The 13,893-nt window shown below is 38.8% G+C and overlaps 1 protein-coding gene across 1 annotated transcript in view; it reads right to left on the reverse strand.

Moving 5' to 3' along the window:
• The window catches only part of PTPN9 (protein tyrosine phosphatase non-receptor type 9), an 80,012-nt gene that overhangs the window by 19,128 nt on the left and 46,991 nt on the right, over positions 1–13,893 (reverse strand). Inside the window, exons 6-7 of the mRNA XM_082855092.1 lie at positions 3,190–3,300; positions 1,043–1,371 (exon numbers count right to left, since the gene is read on the reverse strand). Coding sequence (XP_082711218.1) covers positions 1,043–1,371; positions 3,190–3,300 — 440 coding nt within the window. The remainder of the gene's footprint in view (positions 1–1,042; positions 1,372–3,189; positions 3,301–13,893) is intronic.

The following is a 13,893-nucleotide window of genomic DNA, read 5'->3' on the forward strand; positions in this document are numbered from 1 at the left end:
GGATTCCTAAAACATTTAAGCTACAAAAGAGTAAGTAGATATCAGTGAGTCTAATATCAAATACTACACACAGGAAAACTGAGGTGCACAGAAGAGAAATAACTTGGGTAAGTTACAGAGGGTATTTCTGGCTAAGCTGGAACTTGAGCCTGGGACCCACTGGGGAGAGCTTCCTTAATTTTCTTTTTTTTTTTTTAAGATTTTTTTTTTTTTTTGATGTGGACCATTTTTAAAGTCTTTATTGAATTTGGTACAATATTGCTTCTGTTTTACGTTTGGATTTTTGGCTGCGAGGCATATGGGATCTTAGCTACCTGACCAGGGAACGAACCTGCACCCCCTGCATTGGAAGGCAAAGTCCTAACCACTGGACCGCCAGGGAAGTCCCTGAGCTTCCTTAATTTTCAACAAACAGTCTCAAAACTTGGAGAAAAAGAAGCTTTTGCAACAGCCAATGAAAACATGGTAAGATAAATGACAGCAGCAGTAAGGGAAATGATCCATGCTCTATTGCCAACAATAGTTATCAAGTGGTTATAAACCAGTTACAGAATTCAGGTAGAAGGAAAATCCCACAAGGCTGAATTCCTAAGAGGCAACGCTTTTCTCTTACTGACTGTGGATTATCTTAAATGGACCAGTACCCCTCCTCAGAAAGTAATGTAATACTATAAACGCTGTAGGGAGAAACTGCCCAAATGAAAGGACCAGAGATCAAATCGACAGCCTACATTTTGAGCCTACATTTTTGTTTTTTTCCTAAAAACACTTGCATATCAGGGAAATATCAAAAAATGTATCCATTAGTACACAGTTCCTCCACTGGGACCAAAGACCTTCAGAAATTTCACAGCATACACTGTTGGAAACAAGCACCAAGAGGTGCCTCTTTCTGGATGAGAGAAACTATCATCTAAGTGAGAGTGAGGCTCCTAACACAAGGAAAAGCCTCTGTTAAGGAAGTGAGGTGTGGAAGGAGGGGTACCAATGCGTGCCACAGCATCCTGGAAAGTGATCGCTGGCCCAAACCTTTCCTACTTACATGGAACAGTGGAAAGTGCCAACAGGGTTCTCACGACGGATGTCTTCATACTCCTCATATATCCCCCGCTTTTGCCTGGTGCTAACATAGTCCATCAACTCTTGGATGGTCATGGCATGGGGACCTGGGACATGCACTGAGTCCCAGTCTAAGGTCGGAGGGAGGGAGAACAGGATGATCTCATCGAAGGGATCTGGGTGGCCGTTCATCTGGGATAGAAACTGGAAATTCCAAGTGGCGAGGTCAATTTTGACGTACCCACCCAGGTTTTCTGGAAGGCACTCCCTGGGCAGGTGCTGGGTGACTTCAGATGTCTTTAATATCTGAATCTGGAAAGCCAGAAAGAACCACGTGAGTATGTGGGGAGGGAGGGGAACAAAAAGATAAAGAACAAAAGTGCTTTGGAGAATGATATGAGATTTGCTTGAAATACCTGGTAAACTTAGAAAAGGAGTAGACTGAATTTCATCTGCTTGGGAATGAAGTCCTACGAATTTCCCAGAAAAGGTTTGACTTCCCACAATGTATAGCAAATTCATTCCTGGAATTAGGGGCCCTGTTATAAACCTTATATAAACGTAGGTATAGTGAACCAAGGCTTTATACTATTTACAAGGCTTTCCAGTACCATCTCATGTGGGTATTCGCCTTTTTGACTACTAAGAATGCATGGGAAGTGGTTATTTTTGTCAACCCCATACTAAGGCAATCAATTCTAAGCCTGCTGGCTTGTGTTTTACTCACAGCTTGGTATGGACATTCTCAAAGATAGGTTTCTGTGAAAGCAAGACAAGACCAGCCTCCCAGAGGCTGGGTAGCCCAGGAAAAATGCTAGAGAAGTAATTGTAATACTTAATTCCTCTCTCTGCTTGGACACAGCCATACTGGACCAAATTAGCCTAGTTGGTTCTTTTTGGAATCTGTGTGGACTGGGAATGTTTGCCTTGCTTGCTGTTGCCTCTTCCTGGAATGCTGCTTCCTGGAATGCCCTCTTTTCCTCTTTGGCCTCTTCAAGGACGAGCTTATAGCTCAACCTCTTCTGTGAAGCCCTCCCTGACAGTCTGAGATAACATTCTCCTCTATGTTTCTCAGAGCCACAGTTCTCTGAACATGTCTGTGTCCCCTTTCAGGACCATAAGCTCCTCAGGAATAAGGGCTATCTTACTCAACTTTTAATTCCCAGGGCCCAGAGCCTGGACTGTAAAGGTGCTCAATATAGTCTGAGTTCATACATGCATGTATATACTTGTATATAATTCAAGTGTTAAGAACTTGCCTAAGGAGTCCTCTCAAAGAGTTATCTTAGGAAAGACATCTCCTACTCTGGGGTCACTAGGTCACTAAGTAGCTTCCACAGAATCAAACATCTTTAGTTTCCCCTCTCCAACCCAAGTCGCCTCAGCTACAAAGATCTGTATTGTTATTATTCGTATAATCTCATACTAAAAAAAAAACCCTCTGATAATATTTTACAACATTATTATCTTATTCTATTATGCCAATGTTTCATATACCCTTTCTTTCAAGGGTGAGAAATGAATGAGTAAATGACTGAAACCATAATCTTTCCATCCTGGAATACTCAGTGGATGATAATAGAATCAAGATAATTTTAGACAATGCTTTTGAAGTTGGGAAGCAACAAGCTGTTTTAAGAGAAAATGCCAGGAATAAAGTAAAAGAGAGATTGAGAGTCTCCTCCACCACCGTGGTGGTCAAGGGGACTGAATATTTCCAGTTGAACAAATTCAAACACCAGTTCAACTGATGTAATTATATTAGAAGTTGTTAAATATTAAAAGCCTGTAGAGCCACAGGACTAAATTTTGGAAGTAGTAGCTATCTCTGAGTCACTCATGGGACACATTCCTTCGATACTATCTGCATGCAAGGTGCTACATACAGGGGAAGTGCCCAAACTATGTCCAGGTCCTAACTCCAAGGAACTTGTACAGTAAAAAAGGCAGCCTATACTGGGCTGAGTAAAGAATAAAGCAGAGAATATAAGTGAACACACTAACAGAAGCAGAAAGAGAAACAAGCCAGGAAGGTTTTTTGAAGGTAGAAAATTAATTGGCAGGTTTCAGCAGTAGAGATGGAAATGTATCTATCCCACCCCCAAATAAAATTAAGTTAGCTTCCTTTACCCTCTCCCGGACTTTGTCCTTCAGAAGGAGGCTGATGATGGAATAGGGCACTCGGAACCATATGGGTGCTCCCACAATCAGCACTTTCTTCAAACGAGCTGGAAAAGCTCCCTGCGGAGAACAATACAAGGATTTAAAAATACCAGTTAGGGCACTGCAACAGTGCCTAATGGGACCTTTGACTGTTCAAGTACAAAGTTTAGGTTTTTTGCTCTTCTCACCATTCTTACCCAGCAGGGGGAGTCTATAGCTTAATTCAGGTTTCACTTAGTAGCTAGAGAAAAAGTGGTTAAAAAGAAAGAAATGGAAGCAACCTAAATGCCCATCAACAGAGGAATGGATAAAGAAGATGTGGTGTGTGTATATATAGATATATATATATAGATATATATATATAATGGAATATTACTCAGCCATAAAAAAACCAAAATAATGCCATTTGCAGCAACATGGATGAACCTAGAGATTGTCATACTGAGTGAAGTAAGTCAGACACAAAAAGACAAATATCATATATTGCTTATATGTGGAATCTACAAAAAGTGTACAAATGAACTTATTTACAAAACAGAAGTAGAGTCACGGATGTAGAAAACAACCTTATGGTTACCAGGGGATGAAGCGGGGAGAGGGATAAATTGGGAGATTGGTATTGATATATACACACTACTATATAGAAAATAGATAATAAGAACCTGCTGTATAGCACAGGGAACTCTATACTCTGTAATGGCCTATATGGGAAATGAATACCAAAAAAAAAAAAGAGTGTACATACGTAGATATATCAATATAACTGATTTGTACATCTGAAACTAACACAACATTGTAAATCAACTAAACTCCAATAAAAATTTTTTAAAAAGAAAGAAAGAAATTAAAAGCTGATTTACCTTTAAAAGTAATCATGTTATGGAGAAACAGAGAAGAACAAAAGTTTGGCCTGGGACACCTCAGAATTATAGGTGAGTGTGCTGGAATCTGCACATTTAAATGCATGGGCTTTGAGTTATTTGATCTGGACCCATTTAATGACAGAGAAAGACTTCAGGACTTGTAGTTACATTAGTAAGAGATACCCTAAAGATTCTCAAGTCTTCCAGCAGATCTGAAAGAGGAATCTCAAAGGAAACTTTGATAACAGATGGATATCTCCTTACCATTTTTTCCCGTGATTATATTTCCCTGATCACATGAGTTCTCTATGATTTTTATTGTCAGCCCAATGCTGCATTTTCAGAGAAAATCTTATTTGTGAAGCAAATAAATAAAATAAAAAATAAAAGTAACAATGTTATGTTGTCAATATAAGCTTTATGGATCAAAACTACTCTGATTTTTCTTGTCAGCATACATGTGTGCATCCTTAAGTTCTGATTATTAAAACTTTAAGGAACAACTAGATCACGAATAAAATGAACATGAAACATTTCTCATAATCTTTCCTTTATTCTGATATCTGTGTGTTTATAATCATTGATTTTCCACTCATCTCTTCATCTATTTACGTATTCATTCATTCAATCAATCAATATAATCTAGCGGGCACAAGGGCAAATGAGGTCTAAAAGAAAAGAGACACCCTGATCTGCACAAGGCATAAGAATGAAAAATTATTCCTTCTTAATCCATAGCTCTTAGTTTCATTTAGTTTCTCAATATTTCAGCACTTCTCATAGGCAGGGATACTGAATAATACTGGTATTCTAACTGGAAAGAAATTATTCCCAGTTATATTATAATAGTAGTTTTAAAAAATATTTTTACTGGGCTTCCCTGGTGGCGCAGCGGTTGAGAGTCCGCCTGCCAATGCAGGGGACATGGGTTCGTGCCCCGGTCTGGGAAGATCCCACATGCCGCAGAGTGGCTGGGCCCGTGAGCCATGGCCGCTGAGCCTGCGCGTCCGGAGCCTGTGCTCCGCAACGTGAGAGGCCGCAACAGTGAGAGGCCCGCGTATCGCAAAAAAAAAAAAAAAAAAAAAATTATTTATTTATTTTTGGCTGCTCTGTTTCTTCATTGTGGCACGCAGCCGTCTCTAGTTGTGCTGTGCGGGCTCCAGAGTGCACAGGCTCAGTAGTTGTGGCACGCGGGCTCTCTAGTGGCATGCAGGCTTAGTTGCCCTGTGGCACATGGGATCTTAGCTCTCCCACCAGGGATTGAACCCACGTCCCCTGCAGCGGAAGTCAGATCCTTAACCATTGGACCACCAGGGGAGTCACCACTATAATAGTATTTTTGTTTTTTTGGCTGTGTTAGGTCTTTGTTGCTGCGTGGAGGCTTTCTCTAGTTGCAGTGAGCGGGGGCAACTCTTCGTTGTGGTGCACAGGCTAATCATTGCAGTGGCTTCTCTTGTTGTGGAGCACAGGCTCTAGGCGCACAGGCTTCAGTAGTTGTGGCACACGGGCTCAGTAGTTGTGGCTCACGGGCTCCAGAGCGCAGGCCCAGCCGCCACGGCGCACAGGCCCAGTTGCTCTGCAGCATGTGGGATCTTCCCGGACCAGGGCTCAAACCTGTGTCCCCTGCATTGGCAGGCGGATTCTTAACCACTGCGCCACCAGGGAAGTCCCTATAATAGTATTTTAAAGTATTATAATAGCATTTTAAAGTACAAAAGATAAATATAAATTATAATAGTATTTTAAAGTATAAAAGATAAATATGAAAAAATTAGCCACCCTATAAATAATAATCAGCATAAAAGTATAATGGTAAAAAGCCTCTGGTTTATAATAGCACTTGTGCACACAAGCACCATCTCTTTCCCTGTCTCTCTCCCCCTGTAAGTCACTGGTCATACAAAAAAGATGATTTATCCTTGGTGTCTGCTACGTTTATACATACATATATAGGTATACATTTTTTTAGCCTAGGAATATACGTCATAAGAAACATGCAAGACACATAATTTTAAAATCTTATTGAAAGACATAACAAAAGAGTTTAAAAAAATCCATAAAACAAAACATAGCATTCCTGGACAGGAGAAGATGATGCTGTAAAGATGTCAATTCTCCAATTAATTCATTATATCCAAATTAAATCCCAAAGTGTTTTATCTTCCAGAACTTGACTGAATGACTCTAACATTCATCTAATCAAAAGATGATGATTTTTAAAAATATTTTCTCATCAGATTTATAATTTTGAATAATGCATCTCTGTTAATGTTATCTCTGGGGAATGGCACTGGGGTGTGTGAGGGAGTGGTCAGAGACTTTTCCTTGAATTACTTCTTAATTGCTTTTATAATTTATAAAAACTAGTTATAAAGTTTGTTTTTAGTATGCATGTTATATATCAGTAAAAATTTAAATAAAAACACATGAAAGTGCATGTAAAAGAATAAAAGTGCAAAAAGGTCAAAACAACTTTTAGAAATAAAAGAATACAGGGAAGCTTATTGTATAAGATATTAAACTTTATTATAAGGCTACAATAAATTAAAAAGTGAATATGTTGGTCTTGATGCCTAGATCAACAGAACAGGGAGTCCAGAAATAGACATACTTACCATATGGAAATTAAGTATAAGATAAAGGTGTTATCCCAAATGAGTAGGGAAATAAATGTATTAGTTAACAAATGTTGCCAGGACAGCTATTTGAAAACAAATTATTTTGTCCATAATATTATGTACCATATATAATATGATATATTATTAAATATACTACATGTAATATAGTATATTAAAACGATAATGAAAAATTAAGAAAACATAGTAGTATGACAGAAGACACCATAAAGTTGAACAAATTATAAACTGCAAAAATGCTGGTAACACATACTTAACAATACTCTTAATATTCTTAATAACAAGTCTTGTAAATCAATGAGACAAACACTTCAATAGAAAAATGGGTAAGGACTTCCCTGGTGGCACAGTGGTTAACAATCCACCTGCCAATGCAGGGGCCATGGGCTCAAGCCCTGCTCTGGGAAGATCCCACATGCTGCGGAGCAGCTAAGCCTGTGCGCCACAACTACTGAGCCTGCACTTTAGAGCCCGTGTGCCAGAACTACTGAAGCCCGTGTGCCTACAGCCCATGTTCCGCAACAAGAGAAGCCACCGCTATGAGCAGCCCGCATACCACAACAAAGAGTAGCCCCCACTCGCCACAACTAGAGAAAGCCCACGCACAGCAACAAAGACCCAACGCAGCCAAAATTAAATTAATTAATTAATTAATTTTTTAAAATCTGAAGTATGAGACTGTGCATTAAACTTCTACTTACAACTTTCATGAGAATGAGGATGTTAGGGGACTATATTTAAAATTTTACCTGCTCCCAATGACAGAGCAGTAAGTCACTAAGAAAAACATGATATGGATTTTAAGGCAACCAAACTTTTATTTCATTCTCTTTGAATTTATATAGCAAAACAACAACAAAACATCCATAGTAGTTTCATTATTTTGAACCAGATAAAGGAGGACACATTAACAGCAAAAGAACATTTGGAAAAAAAAAAGATACTACAATGTTATTATTTAAAGGAGTTCAAACAACAGAAAAAAGGATGTTATTATTTTAGAACTTCTAAATTCAAAAAAAGAGCAAAGGGGGTGGGGTTCCCAGACTCCGTCTGGAGGAAGCGAGACTGCACCCGCTCAGGCAGTCAGAGGGAAGGGGACGGGACCGGCAGGCGGGCAGGCGGACTCGCCCTCTCGGTGACTGCACCAATCGGGTGTGCCCTACCTGCCCGCAAGTGCCCCTGGATGAGGCCGTACCGCGTGCCCTGACCAGGTCTTGGTGCTCCGGCCGGGTGTCAGGCCTGTGCCTCTGAGGTAGGAGAGCCGAGTTCAGGACACTTGTCCACCAGAGACCTCCTGGCTCCATGTAATATCAAACGGCGAAAGCTCTCCCAGAGATCTCCATCTAAATGCTAAGACCCAGCTCCACTCAACGACCAGCAAGCTACAGTGCTGGACACCCTATGCCAAACAACTAACAAGACAGGAACACAATCCCACCCATTAGCAGAGAGGCTGCCTAAAATCATAATAAGGTCATAGACACCCCAAAACACAGTACCGGACGCAGTCCCGCCAACCAGAAAGACAAGATCCAGCCTCACCCACCAGAACACAGGCACCAGTCCCCTCCACCAGGAAGTCTACACAACCCACCGAAACAACCTTAGCCACTGGGGGCACACACCAAAAACAACGGGAACTACGAACCTGCAGCCTGTGAAAAGGAGATCCCAAACACAGTAAGTTAAGCAAAATGAGAAGACAGAGAAACACACAGCAGATGAAGGAGCAAGTTAAAAACCCTACAGACCAAACAAATGAAGAGGAAATAGGCAGTTTACCTGAAAAAGACTTCACAATAATGACAGTAAAGATGATCAAAAATCCTGGAAATAGAATGGAGAAAATACAAGAAATGTTTAACAAGGACCTAAAAGAACTAAAGAGCCAACAAACAATGATGAACAACACAATAAATGAAATTTAAAATTCTCTAGAAGGAAAAAAAAAAAATTCTCTAGAAGGAATCAATAGCAGAATAACAGAGGCGGAAGAACGGATAAGTGACCTGGAAGATAAAATAGTGGAAATAACTACCACAGAGCAGAATGAAGAAAAAAGAATGAAAAGAATTGAGGACAGTCTCAGAGACCTCTGGGACAACATTAAACACACCAACATTCGAATTATAGGGATCCCAGAAGAAGAGGAGAAAAAGAAAGGGACTGAGAAAATATTTGAACAGATTATAGTTGAAAACTCCCCTAGTATAGGAAAGGAAATATTCAATCAAGCCCAGGAAGCACAGAGAGTCCCATACAGTATAAATCCAAGGAGAAACATGCCAAGACACATATTAATCAAACTATCAAAAATTAAATACAAAGAAAGAATATTAAAAGCAGCAAGGGAAAAAAAACAAATAACACACAAGGGAATCCCCATTAGGTAACAGCTGATCTTTCAGCAGGAACTCTGCAAGCCAGAAGGGAGTGGCAGGACATATTTAAAGTGATGAAAGAGAAAAACTTACAACCAAGATTACTCTAGGCAGCAAGGATCTCATTCAGATTCGACAGAGAAGTTAAAACCTTTACAGACAAGCAAAAGCTAAGAGAATTCAGCACCACCAAACCAGCTTTACAAAAAAAGCTAAAGGAGCTTCTCTAGGCAGGAAACACAAGAGAAGGTAAAGACCTACAATAACAAACCCAAAACAATTAAGAAAATGGTAACAGGAACATACATATTGATAACTACCTTAAATGTAAATGGATTAAATGCTCCAACCAAAAGACACAGACTGGCTGAATAGATACAGAAACAAGACCCATAAATATGCTGTCTACAAGAGACCCACTTCAGACCTAGGGACACATACAGACTGAAAGTGAGGGGATGGAAAAAGATATTCCATGCAAATGGAAAATCAAAAGAAAGCTGGAGTAGCAATTCTCTTATCAGACAAAAGAGACTTTAAAATAAAGACTATTACAAGAGACAAAGAAGGACAGTACATAATGATCAAGGGATCAATCCAAGAAGAAGATATAACAATTGTAAATATTTATGCACCCAACATAGGAGCACCTCAATACATAAGGCAAATGCTAACAGTCATAAAAGGGGAAATCAACAGTAACACAATCACAGTAGGGGACGTTAACACCCCACTTTCACCAATGGACAGATCATCCAAAATAAAAATAAATAAGGAAACACAAGCTTTAAATGATACATTAAACAAGATGGACTTAATTGACATTTATAGGACATTCCATCCAAAAACAACACAATACACTTTCTTCTCAAGTGCTCATGGAACATTCTCCAGGATAGATCGTATCTTGGGTCACAAATCAAGTCTTGGTAAATTTAGGAAAACTGAAATCGCATCAAGTATCTTTTCCGACCACAACTCTATGAGACTGGATATCAATTACAGGAAAAAAATCTGTAAAAAATACAAACACATGGAGGCTACACAGTACACTACTAAATAACCAAGAGATAACTGAAGAAATCAAAGAAGATATTTAAAAATACCTAGAAACAAATGACAATGAAAACACAACAAACCAAAACCCATGGGATGCAGAAAAAGCAGATCTAAGAGGGAAGTTTATAGCAATACAAGAAACAAGAAATATCTCAAATAAACAAACTAACCTTACACCTAAAGCAATTAGAGAAAGAAGAACAAAAAAAATCCCAAAGTTAGCAGAAGGAAAGAAATCATAAAGATCAGAGCAGAAATAAATGAAAAAGACATGAAGGAAACAATAGCAAAGATCAATAAAACTAAAAGCTGGTTCTTTGAGAAGATAAACAAAATTGATAAACCATTAACCAGACTCATCAAGAAAAAAGGGAAAGGACTCAAATCAATAGAATTAGAAATGGAAAAGGAGAAGTAACCACTGACACTGCAGAAATACAAAGGATCATGAGAGATTACTACAAGCAACTATATGCCAATAAAATGAACAACCTGGAAGAAATGGACAAATTCTTAGAAAAGCACAACCTTCCGAGACTGAACCGGGAAGAAATATAAAATATAAACAGACCAATCACAAGCACTGAAATTGAGACTGTGATTAAAAATCTTCCAACAAACAAAAGCCTAGGACCAGATGGCTTCACAGGCAAATTCTATCAAACATTTAGAGAAGAGCTAACACCTATCCTTCTCAAACTCTTCCAAAATATAGCAGAGGGAGGAACACTCCCAAACTCATTCTACGAGGCCACCATCACCCTGATACCAAAACCAGACAAAGATGTCACAAAGAAAGAAAACTACAGGCCAATATCACTGATGAACATAGAGGCAAAAATCCTCAACAAAACAGTAGCAAACAGAATCCAACAGCACATTAAAAGGATCATACACCATGATCAAGTGGGGTTTACCTCAGGAATGCAAGGATTCTTCAATATACGCAAATCAATCAGTGTGATAAACCATATCAACAAATTGAAGGAGAAAAAGCAAATGATGGTCTCAACAGATGCAGAAAAAGCTTTTGACAAAATCCAACACCCATTTATGATAAAAACCCTTCAGAAAGTAGGCATAGAGGGAACTTACCTGAACATAATAAAGGCTATATATGACAAACCCATAGCCAACATTGTTCTCTACGGTGAAAAACTGAAACCATTTCCTCTAAGATCAGGAAGAAGACAAGGTTGTCCACTCTCACCACTATTATTCAACATAGTTTTGGAAGTTTTAGCCACAGCAATCAGAGAAGAAAAAGAAATAAAAGGAATCCAAATCGGAAAAGAAGAAGTAAAGCTGTCACTGTTTGCAGATGACATGATACTGTACGTAGAGAATCCTAAAGATGCTACCAGAAAACTACTAGAGCTAATCAATGAATTTGGTAAAGTAGCAGGATACAAAATTAATGCACAGAAATCTCTTCCATTCCTATACACTAAGAACGAAAGATCAGAAACAGAAATTAAGGAAACACTCCCATTTACCATTGCAACAAAAAGAATAAAATGCCTAGGAATAAACCTACCTAAGGAGACAAAAGACCTGTATGCAGAAAACTATAAGACACTGATGAAAGAAATTAAAAATGATACAAACAGATGGAGAGATGTACCATGTTCTTGGATTGGAAGACTCAACATTGTGAAAATAACTATACTACCCAAAGCAAGCTACAAATTCAATGCAATCCTTATCAAACTACCAATGGCATTTTTCACAGAACTAGAACAAAAAATTTCACAATTTGTATGGAAACACAAAAGATGCCGAATAGCCAATGCAATCTTGAGAAAGAAAAACGGAGCTGGAGGAATCAGGCTCCCTGACTTCAGACTATACTACAAAGCTACAGTAAATCAAGACAATATGGTACTGGCACAAAAACAAGAAATTTAGATCAATGGAACAGGATAGAAAGCCCAGAGATAAACCCATGCACATATGGTCACCTTATTTTTGATAAAGGAGGCAAGAATATACAATGGAGAAAAGCCAGCCTCTTCCATAAGTGGTGCTGGGAAAACTGGACAGCTGCATATAAAAGAGTGAAATTAGAACACTCCCTAACACCATACACAAAAATAAACTCAAAATGGATTAGAGACCTAAATGTAAGACCAGACACTATAAAACTCTAAGAGGAAAACATAAGCAGAACACTCTATGACATAAATCACAGCAAGATCCTTTTTGACCCACCTCCTAGAGAATGGAAATAAAAACAACAATAAACAAATGGGACCTTATGAAACTTAAAAGCTTTTGCACAGCAAAGGAAAACATAAACAAGATGAAAAGACAACCCTCAGAGTGGGAGAAAATATTTGCAAATGAAGTAACTGACAAAGGATTAATCTCTAAAATTTATAAGCAGCTCATGTAGCTCAGTATCAAAATAACAAACAACCCAATCCAAAAATGGGCAGAAGACCTAAACAGGCATTTCTCCAAGATATACAGACTGCCAACAAAGAAGATATACAGACTGCCAACAAACACATGAAAGGATGTTCAACATCATTTATCTTTAGAGAAATGCAAATCAAAACTACAATGAGGTAACACCTCACACCAGTCAGAATGGCCATCAAAAAATCTACAAACAATAAATGCTGGAGAGGGTACGGAGAAAAGGGAACCCTCTTGCACTGTTGGTGGGAATGTAAATTGGTACAGCCACTATGGAGAACAGTATGGAGGTTCCTTAAGAAACTAAAAATAGAACTACCATACGACCCAGCCACCCCATTACTGGGCATATATCCTGAGAAAACCATAATTCAAAAAGAGTCACATACCACAATGTTCATTGCAGCTCTAGTTACAATAGCCAGGACATGGAAGCAACCTAAGTGTCTATCGACAGATGAATGGATAAAGAAGATGTGGCACATATATACAATGGAATATTACTCAGCCATACAAAGAAACGAAATTGAGTTATTTGTAGTGAGGTGGATGGACCTAGAGTCTGTCACACAGAGTGAAGTAAGTCAGAAAAAGAAAAATAAATACTGTATGCTAACACATATATATGGAATCCAAAAAAAGGTTCTGAAAAACCTAGGGGCAGGATAGGAATAAAGATGCAGACATCGATCCTTTTGTAGTTCATAAGTGTGATGATTGGGTGTTCACACGCTTGTGTGACATGTGCCTCCTTCCAACCTTGTGGCACATTACCCGTCTGACATGAAAAAAAAAAGATGCAGACATAGAGAATGGGCTTGAGGACACGGGGAGGGGGAAGGGTAAGCTGGGACAAAGTGAGAGAGTGGCATGGACATATATACACTAACAAATGTAAAACAGATAGCTAGTGGGAAGCAGCCACATAGCTCAGCGAGATCAGCTCGGTGCCCTGTGACCACCTAGAGGGGTGGGATAGTGAGGGTGGGAGGGAGACGCAAGAGGGAAGAGATATGGGGATATATGTATATGTACAGCTGATTCACTTTGCTATAAAGCAGAAACTAACACACCATTGTAAAGCAATTATACTCCAATAAAGATGTTAAAAAAAAGAAAAAAAGAGAAAATTTATGGAATGCAGTACTGGGATGGCTGAAGGAAATAGATACCCATATTTCTTGGTGACAGTGTAAATTTTTTTCCACTTTTATGGAGGGTAACCTAGTAATGTATAAGAGAGATTAAGAATATTCATAATCTTTAGCCAAATAATCCATGTCTTAGAAATACCTTCTTAAAATAATT

Source organism: Leucopleurus acutus (genome assembly GCF_964270905.1).
Source record: "Leucopleurus acutus genome assembly, chromosome: 1".
Classification (NCBI taxonomy): Eukaryota; Metazoa; Chordata; class Mammalia; order Artiodactyla; family Delphinidae; genus Leucopleurus; species Leucopleurus acutus.